A 22,866-nucleotide genomic window follows, 5' to 3' on the forward strand; every position below is an offset into this window, starting at 1 on the left:
ATTCGTACTCTGACTACTATTGTGATTTTTAAAAATAAGTCAAAAAAACGAATGTATAGTGAGAAAGTAGTTTGGGATCTATTTTGCTCTGAAACTTGAATTTTTTGGGGATGTCACCGTGGAATTCAACAATTTACTATGATTTATGGTCAGGACATGATTTGAAAGCGAAAAAAAAATTTTATGCATTTCATGAAATTTCAGTTTCGGGAAAGTCCGTTTTGCCCCCCATATTATCCTATTATCTATAGATTCTTTTGTTCTAGAATTATCTAGATAAAATTTTAATGTTTCGCTAAGAGAATAAATTAAGAAAGAGCGAAGAGGAAGATTGGTTTCAAGGACGAAATGGAGTGAGATGCGCGAGACGAGGCTGCGTCATTTTACGATAACAAAATAAATCATTGTGGAGAAAAATAATAATGCAATCGGACAAAGCGAATCCACCAATCGTCACGTACTAATCTCGTTCCTGCGGAACAAAGTTATCGCGATGACTCACAAACTCGAGTCGATTAGTGACAAAACTATTGTCGAGGCAATGTTTCATGCACGCGCGAGTTTTGAAAACAATACAGAAAAACGAAAGAAAGGGAAAAACACGAGTTACTTATAAAAAAATTTTCCACGATTTTCACAAACTATTCAAACGGATCGATTTTTTTTTCCAACAACCTTGATTTATTCGGTAAAATTTCTTAGAATTCCTTCAACCAAAGCAATCTTGATGAGGCCTTGAAATGCACTCGATGCAATTGTTCCTTTCGGCTATTTCGTTTCTGCCCCGAATTGAAAAAATTAGCATGAGAATAAGGTTGCACACGATTTCAGGAATAGTTAACTCATGCAGTACTGCGTCGTTAAACGTTATCGATTATTGGAAAAATTATATTGTTATCGAATTCATAGGAAAAATGATCAGGTGCTTTTTGGTGAGAAATCGTGCTGCTTTAAAAGCCGATTTTTTCCAATTACGTACCACATCCCTCGAAGCTTCTACCGTTGCTGAATCTACCCCGTTCGGAGCCGAAAACTTTTGCGTAAGTAGAAAAACAGGTAATTGTATCGAATCACACTTAAATATGAAATCATTTAGCTTCCTCGTAATTTGGTGATAAAACGAAACAGAAATTGGTTTGAATGCCTTTGCTGCATCTTTCCGTCAAACCGCGCAGGACCTTTCGGCCTTTTAATCGACTTTTTCAATTTCAGGTGCATTTTCACTATTCCAATAAGCTCACACGGAGTTCCAACGACATGAGCACATCGAAGTTGAAGAATGCGCACATGGAAAACAAAATTCTAAACTTCTCATTGAAATACTATAAAGTACGTATTTGGTGAAACTAAATGATTTAGAATGAAGCAATTATTCAATGAACTTCATAAAAATATCCATTTCGACGCCGTGGTTTTTCAAAAAGAATTTTATTTTCATTTTTAAAAACAGAAGATTCAGCAGGGGCCCTCGAAAAAGCTCAAAACGGTTACGCCCTTGAACGTTTTCATGTTGTCATCTATTTTGTCATACGGAGCTACTTATGGAAAATTGATAAAAAGATTCTTCTCTTGTAGTGTTGGCATTCCACTTAGCGACCCCATTAACAACAGATGGTTCACTCCTTTTCAAGATTTCTTTTATCTCCTAAGGGTGAGTAAAAACAGATTCGTATAATCGATTGTTTTATTCAAGAGTCATTGAGCGACACGGATTGGTAGGCACCTAGAAAAATCAAGCTCAAATCAACACAGCACAAAAATCAAATGATACTTTCTCAAATGCCTTTCGAAGATTTCACCTCAATTGATTTATTGAAAATATCGTAGGCCTGCGGCTTTACCTTATCGACGGAAATTAAGCATACTTATAAATACAGGCCAAGCACATCATTTAAAAAGCTTCAGGACATGTTTATGATAATTTTCAACGAAATCACCCCAATCGATGAAGGTATGAAAACGAACTAAATTACGGAATATTTATTTCATTAAAATGAACGAAAATTTTGATTTTCCTCAACTGATTAAGCGAGCTGATAAAAAATGCTGCTCAAGTGCATCTAAAAACACGCAAATAGGCTTATGCTGGCTGATCTTGAATGATAAAATACTCGAATTGAGAGGAAGAAAAAAATAATGATTCGATTCAACGAGTTCCTAGTTGAACCCCCTGCATGTTTTTTTTTTTCTTCTTTTTTCGTGAATTTTATTATACAAATTATTTGTTAGAGTAAAAATATTATGATCGTGATATCGCACACCCTAACTTTTACAACTGCATTTTAAGCCAATGTCACAATGTCACAGGAAACAAATTTGTTTCATCATAGGAAGCGCATAAATCGCATTATCACGAGGCACTGTCATTTTTTTCATCCGACAAATTTGCAACACGTGGCGGCCACTTGAACTTGCCTACATTTTTCTTTTTTTCATACTTGGCGTCAAGACTCTGCCACGTTTCTAGATCGTGAATGAGACAATTGAATGGAGAACATTTTAATTTATGTTCATGTTCGCAACGTTCATTGTGGATTAATACCAAGTGAAAATATTTTTATTTAAGAGGAAGAAAGTGCAGTTAGCATTCACAGCAAATTGCTCTTCAGAGCAATTTGGCGAGACCCGTTTGACCCGAATAACACAAAGTTGCGGAAATTTTATCTGGGTAAGGATGAAACCCAAACAATAAACGTATCAATGATGAGTAGAGATGGTTTATATCGCGAGGGTGAACTCGACGATTTGAACGCACGATTCATTGAAATTCCTTTGAAGGTAAATATTTTTTATTTCATTTGGAAGCCCAGTTTTCTTAAATCCCCAATTTGTTTCAATGCGCGCATACAATCTTCTGGTCCCATGATTGTTGAAAACTTCGTATTTGCATTCGACTAAATGGAATTAGGGCGTTGGTGGAATCGTTGCATCTTACAAAATTTATAATCGAATTTTTCAGTTCTGTCAAGTTTCAAGTATTTTTATCGCTGGGCTTGGGGGGTAAACTGGTGAAAATCTTGTTACGGAAGTGTGTAACGAATGGACAGTGTAGACCCATCGTCCCCACTCTTACATTTATAGTCTTGAGCCCTGAGACACTTGCAAGTATTGTTGGAGCAAGAGTATACATCTCAGTAAAGCGTGTGTAAGCTTTGAGTTCAGTAGCTTTAAACGAACGATATGAAAACCAAGCACGAAACAATAAAATAAGTGATTTTATAAAAAATTTTAAATTACAATAATTGTAACACTTTTTTACTAGAGAAAGTAATCTACGAAAAACGACAAGAATTTCATGATTTTTATATACATATTCAAGTACACGGCTACGGAATATAATGTTATATGTCGAGATCTTTAAATTTCAAGCCATAAATGACGTGACGACCGTTGCTGCAGTACGGCACACACCGATAATTCATGACGTATCATTCAGCTTGATTGTTTTATACTCGATTTTTTAAGAATCTCAAAATAAATAATAGGACTGTTCCTTTGTAAAAAAAAGTCTGAACTTTACGAAAAAAATATTCTAAAATATTTAAAAAATGGTACATTAGGAGAAAAAGAAATTTTATAGTTATAATTGCTTTTTTAGGATTTATCTGATCCCTGAGAATATTTAAAATATTTTTATCCAAAAGCTGAGGTTTTTTCATATAAAAATGACTACGTTTACTGTTCCGAAAAATAATTCGGGGGTTCGATATTTTCAACACGAGAAGTTAACAATTCGAAATTTTCAAATTTTCAAACCTCTATAACTTAGAAACGGCTAGACAAAAAAAATTGAAAAAAATCATGAAAGCTCACAGTGACACGTGTTTTTGAAAAGCAATGACCATTATGCATAATTCAGACCCTCCGGCACAAATTAATTCCACAACTGGTGGAATGACCCATACATTTGTACGTTGCGAAAAATTTTTCCTTCAATTGTGTGGTCTAGAGCACACTCACTTTTTTTTTTAACCTTTTCGATCAACTTATTTTTCACTTGATCGTTGATACGAATTTTTGAAATTTTTCACATCCTTCATCAAAGTTATTAGAAATGCTCTCAGTTTAAATAATTTTTCAAAAAATCTTAAAAAAAAAAAAAAAACGTGTGAGATTTTCTATGAGATTCTCTTCCTTTTTCTGCGACTCGGAATAGAATTAATCTTTCGATCATTTAAACATTGTTAAGCCTTCAATTTCCGGTGTCGATACTTTTCAAAATTGATAAATATGCACGAAGGATTGAAAATCTTTTCGAATACTATTCAAAATATTCAATTCGCATTTATTATTTTTTTTTAATAAAATCAATCGTATCCCCACTTACAGCACGAACTTGGCGATTATGGTATCTCAATGTTCGTAATAATAATGAAAAAGGAATACCCTAACGACGAGCAGATTTTTTTACGAACAATAATTTCCACCATGGATTTGAAGATGCTATATTCGAGCCTCGCTGAGCCGAGCCTAATCAGAGTGATTCTTCCAAAATTGTCGGGCGAATTACTATGGCGTCAAGTTGATTTTGGCGAATTTTACGTACGTATCTTTTTTACCTCATCAGCTGCGATAAGTTTCTGTATTTTAACGACCGAACGATCTCGTATAAAATACTTTGTCGTTCCGTTTTTCCTAATAAATTTTAACAGAAGGACTTTTCTTTCCTGAATATAATAAGCATTATAAAAACAAAAAAATGATAACGAACAATCGGTGCAGAGTCAAATGTCGCTAAATTCGTCACACTATTTTAGAGAATTTTTGTAAAAGTTGTTAAACATGGCAACAATAAAATCTTGAGAAAAATAGAATAAAATAGTTTTTCATTTGAGATGTGAAAAAACGTTGTAAACGCTGATTTATCATGGTTCTGCATTTTTTCTACAAGTACATGTAATAATATGAAAATAGATGTTTCCATCGATTGATATTATTTAATAACGTCAATTGAGGATTATGAAAAATTGAACAATCGATCCCGGGAGAAATAATTTGAAATGAAATAATATAGAATTTTTAGCAGAAAAAATATTACAGAGTATCGAAAAATCTGCAAATAATCCGCGTGTTAGAGCACTGTTAAAAGTGACATTTCAAGAGCTTGAGGTTGAGAATTTTTGGAAAAGCGGACTGAAATATGTTTGCAGGAGAATGCTAAGCAATCATGCCGCCCTAGTTCGTGGAAGTTATCTTCATTTCCATCGGATGCAGGCTCCTTCGAGAAACTGTTTTCACAAAAGATGACCATGCGCACTTCAATGTCAGTTTCGGCTGTCATCGACGAGACGGGCATCATTGATTCAGGTAATAACTATAAATTATTTGATTTGCTTTAACAAGTGAAAAAAGCAACGAGCATTTAAAATAGAAGGAATAATGAGAGTAAAGAATATTTTCAGGCACTCGTCCGATATTATTCGAGTGAAAAAAAAAAAAAAAATATAGAAATTTTGTTTACAATCGACGATAAAAGCAATCGTGTTGGATATTCGTATTTGGATTTTTTATTTATTACACTAAAGGACTTGGGAAGAAACGAACTGTAGCGAGGTCTCGAGCCGATGTTGAAGCGGCCCCCGCCGCGGCTGCAGCCGATCCAACACCACCGGTGTTTCGGGTGGACCGTCCTTACGTCATGACGATCATCGCGAAAACGATTGACTCAGACCCCATTCCTTTATTGACTATGCAAATAACTGGCGAGTAAGAAAATAATTATTGTCTATTCAAATAACTACATGAAAATGGTAAAAATGAAAATTTGCAAATTGCTTCCTCAAGATGGTCAAGATGCACGATATGCTCAAAAGCTTACTCTATGAGGTGCTAGATTTTTCATTTTGGCTTCCTCATAGAGGAAGCTTTCAGCATTGTTCTAAAAGCTTGAGAAAACAATTTGTTACTTTTTGCTTCCTCATAGAGGAATTTTTTTTTCCAGTTTTCAATGGCAATGTGCTCAAAATGTCCCAAAACATCGAAAAATCATATCTAGAAAAACGTCGACGCTCTAACTTTCGAAAATTTTAAGATTTATTAATAATTTTTTTTTTTTTTTTTTAATGGACTATCATAATAGGAAGGTTGGTATTGAATTTGGGGAATATCGGTTGAGCGGTCTAAATTTTATGATTTTTTGAATTTTACGAAAATATGAGTTTTTCAAAAAATCGTCTAGCCGCTTGAATTTTTGAAAATTTTGTAAGATATTGTGTATAAGTCTGTACTTGCTCTATACTTTCCAGCAAAGTTGTCGGAATTATTTAATTTCAATGTAAATAGAAATACGATGAAAATTGAAAGTTCCCAGATAGCAAAATTGGTCCCAGGATCATCCTAAAATTATCCAATTCTTATCCCAGCAAGCTAAGACGTCTCACAGATAAATATAGGTGCTCTTGATAGGATTGTGCTTCTCGCGAGTCCATTTTAGGACGGCCAGATGATATCCCGTTGAAACAGGACATAGATAAGCGAATTACACTCTCTTATGGACATCCCATGGATAGATACATAAGATATTCACCGACAATACTTCCTGCAAGATTAGTTTTGGACGACCTTAAGACATCCCGTCAAAACCTTCCGTAGATTAAAAAACGATGCTCACTAAAAGATCTCCCATAGACAATCATTGGAGATATACATGGACCGTGCTTCCTATAAAGTTAATTTGGGATGACCTGACGACATCCCGTCAAAACCTTCCGTAGATTAAAAAACTATGCTCACTAAAAGATCTCCCAAAGACAATCATAGGACATATGTATAGACGATGCTTCCCGCAAAGTCAATTTGGGACGACCTGACGATATCCCGTCAAAACCTTGCGTAGATTATCAAACTGCGCTCTCTATAGTACGTCTGAAAGACAAACAGAAATTATATACATGAGTTATGCTCAACTAAAATCATTTTTGGATGACCTGAGAATATTCCGTCAAAACCTTACATAGATTAGCGAATTACATAGATGCTCTCTAAAAGACCTCCCAAAATCAATCATAAGATATGCGGGGATTATACTTCATCAACATCAGTTCCGAATAACCCAACGATATCTCGTCAAAACGTTGTATAGATTAGGGTGCTTTCTGTATCTGGAAGACGATTACGGAAAGTATGCGTGTATACTCCAATGCGATCTCTTGGATTTATGGCCTGATTTTATTATTAAATCCCGCTTTTCCTGCTAATTAATATTTTTAACCTATCAGCGATCACGCTGGATTCAACTTTATCTCATGCTTTCATTAAAACAGTATATATACTCGAAAGCTTTTGAAAGCATTAGAATTTTCGATTTTTTTCATGATTCCCGAATTTATTTTTTTGCAGTTTTTTTTACAGCATCGACGAGTTCATCGTACTTAATAATGAATTTCTACGAAGAATTTGTTATTACGCGACCAGTATTCGGTGGGTTAATATATAGCACTACCGCTGAATCCCATATTATATTTTGTTATCCCAAGTCCCAATAAGATAACACGTCACATAGACGTCTATGAGAGCTCTAAGGAAATGTGTGTAATTGAAGGTACGCGAGTGCGCCTTAGTGAGCCGTGACATAGTGACCGTTACCAAGGGCCTGTTATACGTGTTGTTTATTAGCAACACGTAAGGTTCTCATGTATGTTTGTAAAAATTGTGCGGCGAGACTTTCACAGACCATTTTGCAAAGGTAAGTTAGTTTAAATCATCATTTATTACTATTTGACAACATAAAAAAGTTCAACGCAATTTTTTCTATGGTTTGGTAATTTGAAAGAAAATGTTTTGAAAAAAATACAACAAAATTTAGTTCGTTTTTCTCCTCGATGAGATTTATTTTTTACTTTCGTAAGATGGAAAAAAATCCGGTCATTTCTTAGTAATTCATTGGATTGTACAAAAAACATTTTTTTATCGAGAATGTTTAAACTATACTTTCTTTAAAAGACGAAGCAAATAAAAAGCACGCGTAAGGGAATATACACGAAAAAATATTTTTGGACTGGAGCATTTTCATTCAATGGGATTTGGTTCGATGATGAAAGTTTTTTCTACATATGTTTATTGATATTTCAGGTGATACAAAAAAAACGATTTTGGGGAACCCTGTGAAAACTTCAACAGGGATTGAGCCAATTACGAAAGCGGTTTTGGGTGCCAGAAAATTTTGGCTCGGCAACGAGAATATTCACGTACTGACGATCAACGAAGATCACTCGTTACGCGTGGAGCTCAAAGACTTCGAAGGAATCAAGGGGTATGAACCATCAGTTTTTTAAAACATAAATCTCTACATTTTTTTGCACTTTAGTAACTTTAAGCACAGAATTTGGTTATTTTCGAATTCGAATATTCACTGCTGGTTCTAAAAATGTGAAAGCTTCGTTTTAGAATTGAAATGATTAATGGAAATCCCACAGATTCGGTTATTCTGACACAAAACACCAAAGTGTGTATATTTTTTTTTTTCTCGTAGATGGAAGGGCGTAAAAGAAAACGTGAAACAGAAATTTGTGAAAGACAACGTCGCAGACGGATTAACCAAATTATATGCAACTGGGAATGTGAATCTTCTTATGAAGTACCAGAAATTCAATGCCCACAGTACTCTATTTCTGACTCAACACCAAATTCTCAAAATAATGACATAATCTGTCATAATAATACGTGTGATTTTTCAACTCCGTCGGTCGAAAACCATGCTTCTGTTCTACCATTAGATCGCTCTTACCAAACTAATTTTTATCCAGATAGAAATGAGAACATTGATAATAATATCCCTGCAAGTCCAATTATAGAAGTTTCTTCTGTAAAAAGCGTGAACGAAAAATGTGAAGACGTGGATTTTTTTACTGCCAAATTGAGAAAGTGGGCTGTTGAAGAAAGAATTTCGCATATGAGCTTGAAGAAATTGCTACTTTTATTACGATCCATCCCCAGTTTATCTACCGAATTGCCTTGTGATCCTCGAACACTTTTGAAAACTATGCGGCGGACCGCAATTCGAGAAGTATTTCCTGGTCACTATTATCATTTCGGTCTTGCCACAAGTATACGTGATGTTTGTCATAGAATGAAAAACTTTAATCTTGAAGAAATTGCTCTTGCTATAAATATTGACGGAGTCCCGTTGTTTGATTCTTCAACGGCCTCGCTGTGGCCAATTTTGGGGAACATTATACCTTATAAAGAAGTATTCATGATTGGAGTATATTATGGACAAAAAAAACCTGAGGACCCGAATGAATTTTTAAGTCAATTTGTCGAAGAAGCCGTTGAAATTTATGAAAATGGTATTATGATAAGGGAAAAACTGTACAAATTTTCCATCAAATTAATTGTTTGCGACGCTCCAGCAAAATCTTTCGTTTTGGGTGTCAAAGGCTGTACTGGATTCCACAGCTGTACAAAATGTGTAACGAAAGGGAAAACATTGAAATATCGCAGGTGTTTTCCCAAATTAAATGCTACGAGACGTACCGATGCAACATTTTTGGAGTATCGCGATAAGAAATATCATGAGTGCAAAACATGTTTAGACAATATTCCAGGAGTGGGGCTGGTATCAAGTGTCACTCTTGATTACATGCATCTGATACTGTTGGGTGTTGTAAAAAGATTGTTGCTCCTATGGCTTCATGGCGATAACTCTTATAGACTTGGCCGCTTACAGATTAAAAAAATCTCAAAACTGCTCAAAAATATAAGGCTCTACATTCCAAATGATTTCGGTCGAAAACCCCAAAGTTTGGAGTTCGTTAAATTGTGGAAAGCTATTGAATTTAGGCAATTTCTTCTCTATACGGGGCCAATCGTTTTACGAAAGGTTTTGTCAGATGGAATGTATAATCACTTTATGACCCTCCACGTTCTGATAAGAATATTATGCGAAGTAGAACAGCATCAGGATAAACTCGATTACGCTGAGAATCTTGCAAAACACTTTATCCGATCGTTCGGAGAAATATATGGTGTCCATCTCATAACGCACAATGTACACGGTATTATCCATTTGGTGGAAGATGCGAGAATACATGGATCAATTGAAAAATTTAGTGCGTTCAAGTTCGAAAATTTTATGCAAACATTGAAAAAAATGGTACGAAAACCTGATAAACCCCTGCAACAAATAGCCCGGCGCTACGGAGAAATTCAAACGGCTAAAACTACCTGTTCAGATAACAATGAGATCTCTGATGATTTGAATTTAATTGCAAGTTCTTCTCATAATGAAGGACCTCTCCCTGAGAGTTGCTGCAACCCTCAGTATAAAATAATAAGATCGTCAAAATTTACTATCAGGGCTGGTGGGCAAGCCGATAGTTGCTGTATTCTTAAAAATGGTGACATATTTACGGTTTCCAATATAGCAACTTGTCGAGACACCCAGGAATTAATGATCATCGGTCGAAAACTCGCATTCGAAGATAATTTTTTTAATATTCCCTGCCCATCATTGGCTCTAGGAATATATAAAATGAAAAACATTAGCAATCAACAATTATCTTTACACCCGCTTAGTGATATTATTAACAAATGTGTAAAGCTCCCATACAAATCATCATTTGTTATCTTTCCTTTTCTACATACCAATAACCACTGAATTTGAGAAAAAAGTTTCTAATATTCAGAGAGAACGATGGATAAGAATAAGAAGTAGTCACTTGTGTCTATGATATGAAAAAAGTGCGCATCTGTATATCCACGGGTCATTTCGATTCTATTATATTATTTGGTTAGTTTGTTTTGATAATCATCGGTTGTGTTATTCAATATAATTTTTTTCATAATTCATGTATTGAGTTATATAATTTATTTAGCTTTTGGTGAGATATGGACGCTGGACGATACGTCGTGATAGAATTCCATGACGGCGTCACTCTTGCTCCCGAAAAATGGTTAACTCCTAGAAAAAATCATTGTTATTGGCCTCCCTACAAAAGCAACTCGAGGACGACAAAAGCAGTCGAAAATCAAGAGAATGTTGCTGAAAATTGGACCCTGCACGATATTAAGCAAATATTAACATCGACAAGTACTTTCATTAACATTTTCATTTGCTTTAAACGAAAGTTTTTATACAAACGGTGAAATCTAACTTTAATCAATCAATTATTTTTTAGAAACTTATAAGCGTGGACAAGCGAAGTGTGTGGAAGCGTTACAAATGTCCGATATCAATACCGATACAGATGTCGAAAAGATTACAACACAAAAAGGACAAAAACCACAATCGTCTATTAACATCTCGCCTTTTCCTTCATTCCCCTCCGATGAACAAATACAACCCACGGACCATGATAGCAATACTAATGCTAATGCTCATGACGATATTAACGAAGTATCGGAAAATATGATGGGACCAAGACGTACGGATGCCGTGACAAATAGCACCAAAAGAAAACGAGCTCGTGATGAAAATTTATTTGATGAGCCAATTCGAGAAAAAAGACCTTTGAATTCGATACCTAACAGTAGCTATCGCAGTAAGCGAGTATATTGACGAATGATGTAAACGTAAGTACGAATATGATATCGATTGAAAGTTATTTTTCCGATTGTTATTTTAGATGATAACAGCAACCAAACAATTATGCGAGCATTGGCTAATATGGATTTAAGAATAGAAACTATACTAGCGGAAGTTCGTGATATCGCACGCACGTTGTCAGCGAATACAGCTGATAAAGAAATCGAAAAGACGGAAAGCCCGCTTCTAAAAGATTATCCTGTGGCAACTGAAGCTTTACTAACCAAAGCAGAGCATCGTTTATCGACTGATCCAGATTATCTCAATAATTTAGTAAGGATGAAATATCAATTAGACTTTTGTAAATACTGTCTCATTTCATTTTGCAACTATATTGATATTCTTTTGCAAGAGAATGTTTTAATCCGTTTCTTCACTGCACTGAGGACTTTTCATATAATAACCTTAGGCATATATAAAAAGTCTTTATGATATAAAAATATATAAAAGAAAACCGCAGTGCCAAAATATTTTTAGAGTATGCGAAGATTCGTTTATCGCTCACACATTGTCCGAAAATTTTTTCTATTTACCTTCCTTTCTCTATAACTATTAAAATATTCAATAATCATATCTCAACTCATTCTGTACCAAATAAATTTGCAGATCAAAGACTTGGCTATTTTTGTACAAGCTGACGTCAAAAGTACCGTCTCAAAACTGATGCAGGAAATTATGTCCAACTCTGTTGCTGCCAATTTCAGTTTCCATGGAGCACATAAGAAAAAAGCTTTCGCAAAGTTGAAATTATACAACGTTTTATCGAGTTAGTGAGATCTTATCAACTAATAATGAAAACATAAAAAAAGTTTCTTATTCCTACACAAGAATTTGTTTTCTCTATTTTTCCAGGGTGCACATTTAACAATATGTTTTGCTTCGAATTCTGGCACATGAAGGAGTCCATTTTTTTATCATGAATATTTAAATAGATATACAGAGACTAATTGTACATGATTAAAAGAATTGTGATTATTTATTGACGAAATTCCGTATTAAAATGTGTGCTTGTGACTTCTTCGCATTATTATAATTAAAGAACAATGTTGACAACATCTCAGCGGTTGCCTATTGTTTTTAGATTCTTTGTCAGTTGCTAAATAATTACAATTCTATACCAGAATTAAATTTACATAAGTTTAAAAGTACATATGTTAAATATTCGTCATAGTTCCCATCTGAGTGAGATTTGAAGTGAAATAAATCTCTCATTTTATAGGAGTCGTCCGATTCCGGTTCAAAAACCCGGTTGTAACTAATAAAGACATTAATGACCCCATTAAGTCATGGCTTCGCCATGCTCCCGCCCGCTTGGCACGAGAACACAAGTAAATTTTTGTTAGCTTTTGCTTTATGTTCAATTTTAATCATAGTAGAAGATTCTTAATAATATGGATGGACCTAATGAAACAAACACGAAAACCTATGAATATAGAATTGTCCTCAACGCTTTTTAGAAAAGATGCAGCTTCAAACAACGACGGAGGTCCCCTAGAAATTGACGATGCTGAAGCAGAAACCAATGACAATACTGATTGATAACCGATGTGGTCAACGCAAAAGAAATTTTTAAGATGTTTTGTTTTCATTCACAACAAACAAATTCATGTCTCTGACATTTTTTTTAATAACAAAGTGATATTCTAAAATAGAACCAATTTTATGCCAATTGTTAATGTTCAAACGTAATTCAATACAACGTAAATCGAAAATATATTCTATTTTGTATTTTTCAATAAAATTGTTTTTAATTGTTCTGTGAACACAATAAACTTTTCATATGACATTGGATATCATTTCTGTCTATAAATTGACTCTCTGGTAACAAACTGTACTAATTCGGCCTTTAGGATAAGATTCGTTCGGAATCATACTTCAAATGAAAAATATAGGCTATTCCTATATGTATATCCTGTAACGATCCCATCAGAGTTCCAATCGTATGCTCGAGGAATAATCAACACGACATCTATGAGACGTTATTTGGACATCAATTTCTTATTTACAAAAGCTCTTTTATATGTCTTATGTACATCTTAAGATGTCACATGGACTTTTTTAAGACGTCTCTCAGAGTAGCCTATTCTGGTAAAATAAGCGGACATTGAAGGTCCCATAGGCATCTCATGAGACTGTCCTATTACCGATACAGGATAATGATTGGGACGTTTAAAAGATATACTTTGGATCTACCTTTGCTATCTGGGTTGCAAACTGTTTCTTCTGATGGCTCATCATTTAGTTTTTTTTTATCAATTTAAACAAAGAGATACATTAAAGTTCGTAAAAGAAGGTAGGGAAAATACATTATTTTCTTGTATACAAAAAAAATGCTGGAAATAAAAATTTACAAATTGCTTCCTCAAGATGGTCAAGATGCACGATGCTCGAAGTTTCCTCTATGAGGAAGCCAAAATGAAAAAATGTTTTGGGACATTTCGAGCACATTGAGATTGAAAACTGGAAAAAAAAAATTTTTTTTTAATAATAAATAAATTTTAAAAATAATGAAAGCAATCGAACGGTAGTAGTTATATACGCGGATCATTTTTGATAAAATAAGTAACGGCTCCAGCTCGGCCAGTATTCTCTTCATAAAATTAACTTTGTTCCATATTTTAAGGTAGTACATGCACGAAACGATTTTCTTAAGAAAGTCTTGAAATTTAGACAGAGCTTTAATGGCTAGTCGACTGACACGCATATAAAATTTTAAGGGGTTCGTCTTATTGGTTATTTAGATAAATAGACGTGTTTAAATATATGAAGAAAAACGCACAAAAAATCGTTTACCTTTCCATACAACGAGTAAACGCTTCTTACGAAGTTTATTAAAAAGTATACAATAACAATGGGATTGCAGTAGTAATTCGAAGAGCAGTAATAAGAATTTTTATATTGATCATGATAAAAAGACCAATTAATACCCATATATTTTCTTCAAAAGACTCAAGAGTGCTTTTTCTCTACAAAGTCATAAAAGCATAAGAAAAAAAGTCCAGAATAAGACTGGAGACTGGAATGGTTGTGATTGACACCGAAATTAAGTGCCAAATCGGACTTGCTCGATTTTATAAACTGGATAACGTCACAAGTCCCAAGTGGGTTGTCTGAACCCATTTGGGTTTCTCTTGGAGTCTCACTTGTACAATCGAGTCTTGGTTTCCTCAAGGACTCGCTGATCCGTCGATCGATTGATCTTGGCAAAGAAAATTTTGAAGGAGTTAGCAAACGATAGAGTTAATTGAGTTTTGTTGATGTTTTCCATGGTTAAAATAACTCAAGTCACAGCGTATCTCATCATATTTTCTGTCACATCAAGGCATCATTGAATTTTTTATTTTCAGGGAACTCGATAAAGGCTTAACGAGTGAAGGCAGCTTAAGCTCTAGTAAGTACAAAAAGAAGGTCCTATGAAGTAGCGTAATGGACAACAGCATCCACCGCGTAACGTCTCTCGCATAACAACAATCATGCTGGACGCAAGCAAAGGAAACCGGATCATCCTGCCTTAAATTTTCGGATTTTACCGAGTTACTCGAGTATATACTGAAATTTAGAATCCTATGAAGTTGGCAAGGGCGAAAATATAAAAGGAAATTTTATCAAACGAAATTGTGCTTTTTACAATTCAATTAAACAATCCCAGTCCCACTCGACTTTCAACCCAAATCGCGAAGTTTTTACGAATTTTTCTAGAGCATAATTTTAATATTTCGCTACGAAAAAGAAATTAAGAAGGACGACGAGGAAGATTCGTTTCAAGGACGAAATACGCGAGAAGAAACTGCCTCATTTTGCGATGACGAAATAAACAATTATGGAGAAAAATAATGAGGCAATCGGACAAAGCGAATCCACCAATCGTCGCGTACTAATCTCGTTCCTGCGGAACAAAGTTATCGCGATGACTCGCAGACTCGAGTCGATTAGTGACAAAACTATGGTCGAGGCAATGTTTCATGCACGCGCGCGAGTTTTGAAAACAATACAGAAAAACGAAAGAAAGGGAAAAACACGAGTCACTGATAACAAAATTTTCCACGATTTTCACAAACTATTCAAACGGATCGATTTTTTTTCCCAACAACCTTGATTTATTCGGTAAAATTTCTTAGAATTTCTTCAACCAAAGCAATCTTGATGAGGCCTTGAAATGCACTCGATGCAATTGTTCCTTTCGTCTATTTCGTTTCTGCCCCGAATTGAAAAAATTAGCATGAGAATAAGGTTGCACACGATTTCAGTGCTGCGTCGTTAAACGTTATCGATTATTGGAAAAATTATATTCTAATCGAATTCAAAGGAAAAATGTTCAGGTAATTTCGGTGAGAAATCGTGCTGCTTTAAAAGCCGATTTTTTTCTATTACGTACCACATCCCTCGAAGCTTCTCCCGTTGCCGAATCTATTCCTTTCGGAGCCGAAAACTTTTGCGTAAGTAGAAAAATATATTGAGTATTAAGCAAGGGAATTCAATCAAATGATTATTTAGTGAAATAGATATTAAGCTCACCGTGTAATATGAAATCATCTAACTTCCTCGTATTCATGATAAAACGCGAAACAGAAATTATAGTCTGAATGCCTTTGCTGCATCTCAGACACGAAAGCATGCAAAAGACCTTTCGGCCTTTTAATCGACTTTTTCAATTGCAGGCACATTTGCACTATTCCAATAAACTTACACGGAGTTCCAACAACATGGGCAGTTCGAAGCTTACGGATGTGCAGTTGCAAGAAAAAATGCTAAACTTCTCATCGAAATACTACAAAGTATCTACGTATTTTATAAAACTAAAAGATTTAGAATGAACTCCATGAAAAAAAAAAAAACCCCTTCGTCTGCGCACAAAATTCTATCGCTCTTATTAAGGAGTTTCGGTACAGGCGATACAATGTTGCCATGCTAACCCATGCTAAAAAAATTAAAAAATTCAAAAAGTTCAGAATTTTATAAAATTTGGTGAACATATTCTTTAGTGCCAAATTTGACTATACAAATTTTTTAAGATTTTTCTTCTACACAGTTATCGAGTAATTGATCACTAAAGTTTACGTGTATAAGCATAGCGTTTCCATATATATAGGTATACATTCCGGGCATAAGAAATCTGCTTTAATGCGTAATTACTCGATAACTAAGTAGAAAAAAATTTTGAAAAAATTTGTGCTTTCGCACTTGATGTTGAAGAACATTATGACCAAATTTCATCAATTTCTTAACATTTAGACTTTTGTACCGAAACTCCTTAATCCGATTGTTTCTCTTTTCGAATAAGTCGTACAACATGATTTATTCGCGCGGTTGATTTAAGAGATCGTTTTCAATTGATTATTGTAGAAATTTACAACGGTGCACAGCCGCGAAGAGTTCGAGATTATGAAGTAGCTCGATAAGTTGACGACTATTTTTCAACAATGATTTTGTTTTCCATTTTAAATAAACAGGCGCTTTGTGATCAGTGTATTCCCGTACAATCGGAATTCAAAACGGTGGCGCCCCTGAACGCTTTCATGTTGACATCTTTTTTGGCTTACGCAGCTAATGAGAAGTCGATGAAAGATTTTTTTCTAAAAAAGGTTGGCTTTGACGACGAGACCAAACTAAACGAAGCAAAAGACGTTTTTAAAACTTGCTTGCCCGCACTAGAGGTGAGTTAAATGCTGTCTCATTGTTGATTATTTTCATTAGAATTACAAGGGTAGAATAAATACTAAGAATAAGCAATTCGTTTGAATTATACGACTCCGGGAGGTGCCTTTTTTAAATCACGAATTTATTGGCATTCGAACGAAAAAAAAATTCCGATGCTCGCGTTTGCGCCTTGACTTGACCGCGCTCACTAATATTATTGAAAAAGATATTTGAGATACAACGTGTTAACGAAAATCGATGTTTCGTGATCGAAGACACTTCTCCTAGAAAAATCGGTTTGATAAATTGAAATCGGACGATTCCCAGGGCATGCAGGCTCGTCGGAAAAAATCAGACTTGAAAATTCTTATCGTGATTACTAAAAAACCTAGCATCGAACGAAACAATATCGTTCCAACTTGAAAAACAGGCGATGAAACGATTTTGGAATAAAAATGTCATTCACCCTAAATTCGGTTCTTAGAGGCCGAATTTTCGTGTTTTACGCCCTTGAAAAAAGTCTTGTTTCGGGGGAAATATAAAAGCTGCCTCATCTAAAATTTGGGCGACGGATATCGTAATAAATCAAATGATAGTATTTTAAATGTAATTTTAAAGATTTAGCCTCAATCGATTTATTGCAAATATCGCAGAAATGCGGCTTTACCTTATCGATGGAAGTTGCGCATACTTCTAAAAACAAGCCAATCGATGGGTTTAAATGGGCTGAAGAAAAATTGAAGATATCTTACAAGGAATCTGCGGCAACAGCAGGTAAAGAATCGATCTCTAATTGTCGAAGATTTATTTCATTGGAATAAACGAAATTTCAAATTGTCTCAACCGAACGAGCTGTCATTGACTCGAATAAAAAATGCTATTCGAGTGCATCTGATACGTCAGAAATGGATTTCCAGTTGACCTCGAATGAGATTATTCTAGAATCGAGACAAAAAAAAAACTTGCTGGATGTTTCTTTTCTTATTTCGTGTATTCTTATGCAAATTATTAGAGTTAATATATTCTGCTGAAAAAGGCGATTGGACGAAGAAAATTTGAATTTATGTTCATGGCCACAAAATTTGTTTTGAATCAATGCCTTATGAAAATATTTATATTCAAGAACAAGAAAATGTGGTTCGCGTTCATAGCAAATTGTCCTTCAAACCAATTTGGGTCGATGCATTTAAATCGGCTGACACCAAATTACTCAATTTTCGTCAGCATAATAATGGAGCCAAAGATATAAAAGTGCCAATGATGAGTCGCGAAGGGTTGTATCGCCAGGGCGACCTCGCCGGTTTCGCCGCAAAATTCATTGAAATTCCTTTGAAGGTAAATACTTCTAATTAAATTTGGGAATGCAGTCGATTTTTCTTTCTAATTAAAATAAATGTTCTCAAATATCCAGTGCGGATTTTTCCTACGTTTATCAACTATTTTGTATTTGCTTTCGACCAAATGAAAATCGGCTGCTGCTGTCCAATCGATGCATCTTATTCCAATAATTGTATAATCAAATTTTTCAGTCATGTATCAAATTTTCACTATTTTTTAAGGTATAACTGGATGGATAGCTCGACCAAAAATTATGTCTGATTGGAATTTCCGTACTTCGTGATGCAATAAAAATCTGAAAAAATTCAACAACATTTGGAAAGCTATGAACAATAATTATCAATAATAATATTGCCCAAAAGTTAATAACAAATTGTTTAAAAAATAAATTATTATATAATTTTTCGGTGACCTTTTGTTTTTTTTTACGAATCAGATGTGCGTATTTTTCCGAATGCTCATGAATTTTTTCCGAATTTTTGTGGATTTTTGAAATTTCTTGATAAAATTTTGAAAAAAATTTTTTTAAATTTGAATATTGGATATGTTTAAGAAGACATGCTTACAATCAGTTTTGAAAAGTCTCAAGGTTACTGGATCAAAAATGTACAAATGGAGCCACTTAAAAAATTGAAAAAAGGGAATTTCAAAAATCGACGAAAATTCTGAAAAAAATCATGAGCATTCAGAAAAATGCGCACATTCGATTCGTAAGAAAAAAACAAGGGTTTACTGTAAAATTGTTAAAAAATTATTTATTTAAACAATTTATTAATAACTTTTGGGCAATATTATTATTGATAATTGTATTTCGTAACTTTTCAAATGTTACTGAATTTTTTCAGATTTTTATTGCATCACGAAGTACGGAAATTCCGATCAGGTACAATTTATCGGCTGGGCTATCCATCCAGTAATACCTTAAGGAGTTTCGCTACAGGCAATACAATGTTGCCATCCTAAACCATGCTAAAAACATAAAAAATTTCAAAAAGTTTAGAATTTTATAAAATTTGGTGAACATATTCTTTAGTGCCAAATTTGGCAATACAAATTTTTTAAGATTTTTCTTCTACACAGTTATCGAGTAATTGATCACTAAAGTTCACGTGTATAAGCATAGCGTTTTCATATATATAGGTATACATTCCGGGCATAAGAAATCTGCTTTAATGTGTAATTACTCGATAACTAAGTAGAAGAAAATTTTGAAAAAAATTGTGTTTTTGCACTTGATGTTGAACAACATTATCACCAAGTTTGATCAATTTCTTAATATTTAGACTTTTGTACCGAAACTCCTTAATCACCTTTTCAAAAATCTTTATTGCACCTTTTCAAGTTTTACTTTTCTGTGGATTCAATCAATCGATTCGTCACTTCGCTCGAACTTTTATGCCAATTTTTAAATTATTTTTCACTTTATCTATTTAAACATTGCTGAGCGTTCGTGTACTAATATCGATTGAGCAAAATTATTAAACATCCACTATTTGGAAGAAAAATCATTTCGAATACTAGTCAAATAGTCAAATAATTAATACGCATCCCTTTTTTTCTTTTTTTATCAAATCAAATGTAACCTCACTCACAGAAAACATTTGAAGATCTTCCGCTCTCCATGTTCGTTATAGTCATGAAAGAGGATTACATCGACGACGCAGACACTTTTCTACATAACATATGTAATATGGATTTTAAAAGGCTCTACTTCGACCGAACCAGTACTGAGACCGCAACAAAGTTTACTCTTCCAAAAATTCATGCCAAAACAATAATGTGTCAAGTACATTGTGAGGAGTTGCTCGAAGTACGTTTTTTTAAACTCATTCAATGTTTCTTCAGCTCTGCGATGACTTTCTGTGTTTCAACGATCGAATGATTTCGTGTGAAATAATATTTTTGTCGCAACGGTTTTCATCTTGGATTTTCATCGGAGAGACATTTTTTTTACAGAATATTTAACCATTGTGAGAGAATAAAAGAAATGCTGGAAATTAAAATTTGCAAATTGCTTCCTCAAGATGCTCAAGATGCACGATGCTCAAAGCTTACTCTACGAGCTGCTATATTTTTCATTTTGGCTTCCTCATAGAGGAAGCTTCGAGCATCGTGCATCTTGACCATCTTGAGGAAGCAATTTGTCAATTTTTATTTCCAGCATTTTTTTTGTATACAAGAAAATAATGTATTTTCCCTACCTTCTTTTACGAACTTTAATTTATCTCTTTGTTTAAATTCATTAAAAAAAACTGAATGACGAGCCATCAGAAAAAACAGTTTGCAACTTTCAATTTTCATCGTTTTTCTATTTACACTGAAATTAAATAATTCCGACAACTTTGCTGGAAAGTATAGAGCAAGTACAGACTTATACACAATATCTTACAAAATTTTCAAAAATTCAAGCGGCTAGACGATTTTTTGAAAAACTCATATTTTCGTTAAATTCAAAAAATCATAAAATTTAGACCGCTCAACCGATATTCCCCAAATTCAATACCAACTTTCCTATTATGATAGTCCATTAAAAAAAAAAAAAAAAAAAAAAAATTTATTAATAAATCTTAAAATTTTCGAAAGTTAGAGCGTCGACGTTTTTCTAGATATGATTTTTCGATGTTTTGGGACATTTTCAGTACATTGACATTGAAAACTGGAAAAAAAAAAAAAATTTCATCCTCACAAAGCTTCCTCTATGAGGAAGCAAAAACGATGATGAATAAGCTCACGATCGGAGCAGCGTCAAGTGGTAAGAATTTTTGTAAAAGTTTTCACGAATAGCAACATTTATCTGCGAGTATGTACGATATGAAAAAAAAATTGTCCAAATTTTTCGATACTTCGATTGCTTGGAAGTTTTGGGAACTTCGGGAAATCCGGGTGTTTTAAAAAAATGTCAACTCTCCAAAAATGTGAAATATGAAAATCTCATAATTAGATTGCACGTTTCTTTCGGTTCGTATTATTTGATAAAATGAATTGAGGGAAATAAAGTTAAATCGAAAAATGTAGAATTCTCAGCGGCAAAAATATTTGAGTACTGAAAAATCTCTGCTAATCATTCGCCTGATGGAGCACAGTGAGTTTTAACGAGCTTGTACGAATGCTCGAGAAATTTTGGAAAAACGGTCTAAATATATTTGCAGCGGGGTGCTTCGTTCACGTGCACCAAAGCAACGCACTGCGATGATCTGATACTTTCGAAGAGTGAAACCGATTTCAATAACATTTTTGCAAAAGCCGTCATGAAGACTTTTGTATCGGTTTCTGCTGTCATCGACGAGACAGGCACTGCTCACTCGAGTAATTACTAATAATGATTTTATTCGCTCTGATCGAGTAAAAAAATCAACGAGCATTTTAAATTGAAAGAATAATGAGAGTAAAGAGTATTTTAAGGCACTCGTGCAGCATTAGAGTGAAAAAAAAAAAATTTCGATATTTTCTTTACAATCGACGATTAAAATAATCTTGATGGATTTACGTAATTTTGATTTTTGTTTGTTACACGGCAGTGACTAGGAAGCGACGAGCTACCGCCAGGGCTCCAGTCCGCGGGAGGGTGCCCCGCGACTCTGCGTTACCTGCGCCTAAACTGTTCGAGGTGAACCGTCCTTACGTGATGGCGATCATCGCGAAAAAGGGCACTGACGACCCCCGTCCTTTATTGAGTATCCAAATAACTGGCCAGTAAGAAAATAATACGCATTTTTTGCTCAAGCCTGTTGTCAGAGAGTCCTTTTTATAGGGCTGATTTTGTTAGATTTTTTAAAATTGTACCATTTTTAGAAAGCTTCCGCATTACGGAAGATGAGAAATTGTGAAGAAAGTCAAACTGCACGTGGTCAATCATTGCGAGAGCAAATTCATTGCGTCAACAAACCACCAACACGCATTGCATTGAATTTTTTCTTTTCAGCGATTTAAAAGGCTCTGAGGACAAAAAGTTGATCCCTGAAGAAAAAAAAAAGAATTATCACACAGGACTACCCACGAGTGGATCATGCGTGATAATATAATGGACGAGAAACTTCTACCCTCGCAATAAAAGGATTAGCGAAATTAAACTGCGAGTCAAGCTTGTCCATTACGTAGTAAAAAAAAATGATAAAAATCATTGTATATTTACTTCAAAATAAACTTGGTTGCCCATACCGTTTTTCAAATATTACTGCGTAGAATAAAAACTAATACCAACGAAAAACGAAAAAATAAACGATATGCTACCTTCGCACATCGTAGCAACCAGAGGATCCTGCTCGAAAATTTCGGATTTTATAAAGTGACTGCTGGTTCAACTACTGATATTTAAAATACGTTGAAATTGGCAAGGACGAAAATAAAAGGAAACTTTACCAAACGCA

The 22,866-nt window shown here is 34.3% G+C and overlaps 4 protein-coding genes across 5 annotated transcripts; all 4 read left to right on the forward strand.

Annotated features, from left to right (window-relative positions):
- The first annotated feature begins 803 nt into the window (after nt 1–803).
- On the forward strand, nt 804–7,604 carry LOC122417735 (uncharacterized). The gene is made up of 10 exons (XM_043431534.1): nt 804–1,040; nt 1,213–1,329; nt 1,451–1,651; nt 1,828–1,951; nt 2,567–2,778; nt 4,330–4,542; nt 5,151–5,307; nt 5,526–5,706; nt 7,339–7,419; nt 7,541–7,604. The coding sequence occupies exons 1-10, from the start codon at nt 804–806 to the stop codon at nt 7,557–7,559; spliced, it is 1,542 nt and encodes a 513-aa protein (XP_043287469.1). The 3' UTR covers nt 7,560–7,604.
- A 508-nt stretch (nt 7,605–8,112) lies between these two features.
- Nucleotides 8,113–13,240, forward strand: LOC122418071 (uncharacterized). 2 transcript variants are annotated; one of them, XM_043432083.1, is made up of 7 exons: nt 8,113–8,251; nt 10,815–11,029; nt 11,118–11,480; nt 11,565–11,797; nt 12,131–12,290; nt 12,744–12,852; nt 12,982–13,240. In XM_043432083.1, the coding sequence occupies exons 2-7, from the start codon at nt 10,828–10,830 to the stop codon at nt 13,061–13,063; spliced, it is 1,149 nt and encodes a 382-aa protein (XP_043288018.1). In that variant the 5' UTR covers nt 8,113–8,251; nt 10,815–10,827; the 3' UTR covers nt 13,064–13,240. The 2 variants fall into 2 exon arrangements, with proteins under 2 accessions (XP_043288018.1, XP_043288019.1); XM_043432084.1 differs by lacking the exons at nt 12,744–12,852; nt 12,982–13,240 and adding an exon at nt 12,377–12,737.
- LOC122418070 (uncharacterized) lies at nt 8,250–10,789 on the forward strand. Its single transcript, XM_043432082.1, has one exon. It carries the CDS (start codon nt 8,471–8,473, stop codon nt 10,595–10,597), a length of 2,127 nt encoding a protein of 708 aa, XP_043288017.1. The 5' UTR covers nt 8,250–8,470; the 3' UTR covers nt 10,598–10,789.
- A 2,104-nt stretch (nt 13,241–15,344) lies between the features above and the next one.
- Nucleotides 15,345–22,670, forward strand: LOC122417737 (uncharacterized). Its single transcript, XM_043431535.1, has 10 exons — nt 15,345–15,476; nt 15,844–15,960; nt 16,183–16,299; nt 16,975–17,178; nt 17,815–17,935; nt 18,285–18,496; nt 20,094–20,309; nt 21,649–21,805; nt 22,018–22,192; nt 22,422–22,670. Exons 1-10 carry the CDS (start codon nt 15,345–15,347, stop codon nt 22,519–22,521), a joined length of 1,551 nt encoding a protein of 516 aa, XP_043287470.1. The 3' UTR covers nt 22,522–22,670.
- The last annotated feature ends 196 nt before the right edge of the window (nt 22,671–22,866 follow it).

The sequence above is a fragment of the Venturia canescens genome, chromosome 11, assembly GCF_019457755.1.
Source record: "Venturia canescens isolate UGA chromosome 11, ASM1945775v1, whole genome shotgun sequence".
In the NCBI taxonomy this organism is placed as follows: domain Eukaryota; kingdom Metazoa; phylum Arthropoda; class Insecta; order Hymenoptera; family Ichneumonidae; genus Venturia; species Venturia canescens.

Excerpts from the sequence above, each read along its gene's own strand:
- LOC122417737 (XM_043431535.1), top strand. The coding sequence starts at position 15,345 with ATGGAGAAAAATAATGAGGCAATCGGACAAAGCGAATCCACCAATCGT. Across the intron at positions 15,961-16,182 it reads TCGGAGCCGAAAACTTTTGC|GCACATTTGCACTATTCCAA; the intron begins GTAAGTAGAAAA and ends TTTCAATTGCAG. Across the intron at positions 18,497-20,093 it reads TCATTGAAATTCCTTTGAAG|AAAACATTTGAAGATCTTCC; the intron begins GTAAATACTTCT and ends CCTCACTCACAG.
- LOC122418071 (XM_043432083.1), top strand. The coding sequence starts at position 10,828 with ATGGACGCTGGACGATACGTCGTGATAGAATTCCATGACGGCGTCACT. Across the intron at positions 11,481-11,564 it reads ACCTAACAGTAGCTATCGCA|ATGATAACAGCAACCAAACA; the intron begins GTAAGCGAGTAT and ends TTGTTATTTTAG. Across the intron at positions 12,853-12,981 it reads CGCTTGGCACGAGAACACAA|AAAAGATGCAGCTTCAAACA; the intron begins GTAAATTTTTGT and ends AACGCTTTTTAG.
- LOC122417735 (XM_043431534.1), top strand. The coding sequence starts at position 804 with ATGAGAATAAGGTTGCACACGATTTCAGGAATAGTTAACTCATGCAGT. Across the intron at positions 1,041-1,212 it reads TCGGAGCCGAAAACTTTTGC|GTGCATTTTCACTATTCCAA; the intron begins GTAAGTAGAAAA and ends TTTCAATTTCAG. Across the intron at positions 2,779-4,329 it reads TCATTGAAATTCCTTTGAAG|CACGAACTTGGCGATTATGG; the intron begins GTAAATATTTTT and ends CCCCACTTACAG.
- LOC122418070 (XM_043432082.1), top strand. The coding sequence starts at position 8,471 with ATGGAAGGGCGTAAAAGAAAACGTGAAACAGAAATTTGTGAAAGACAA.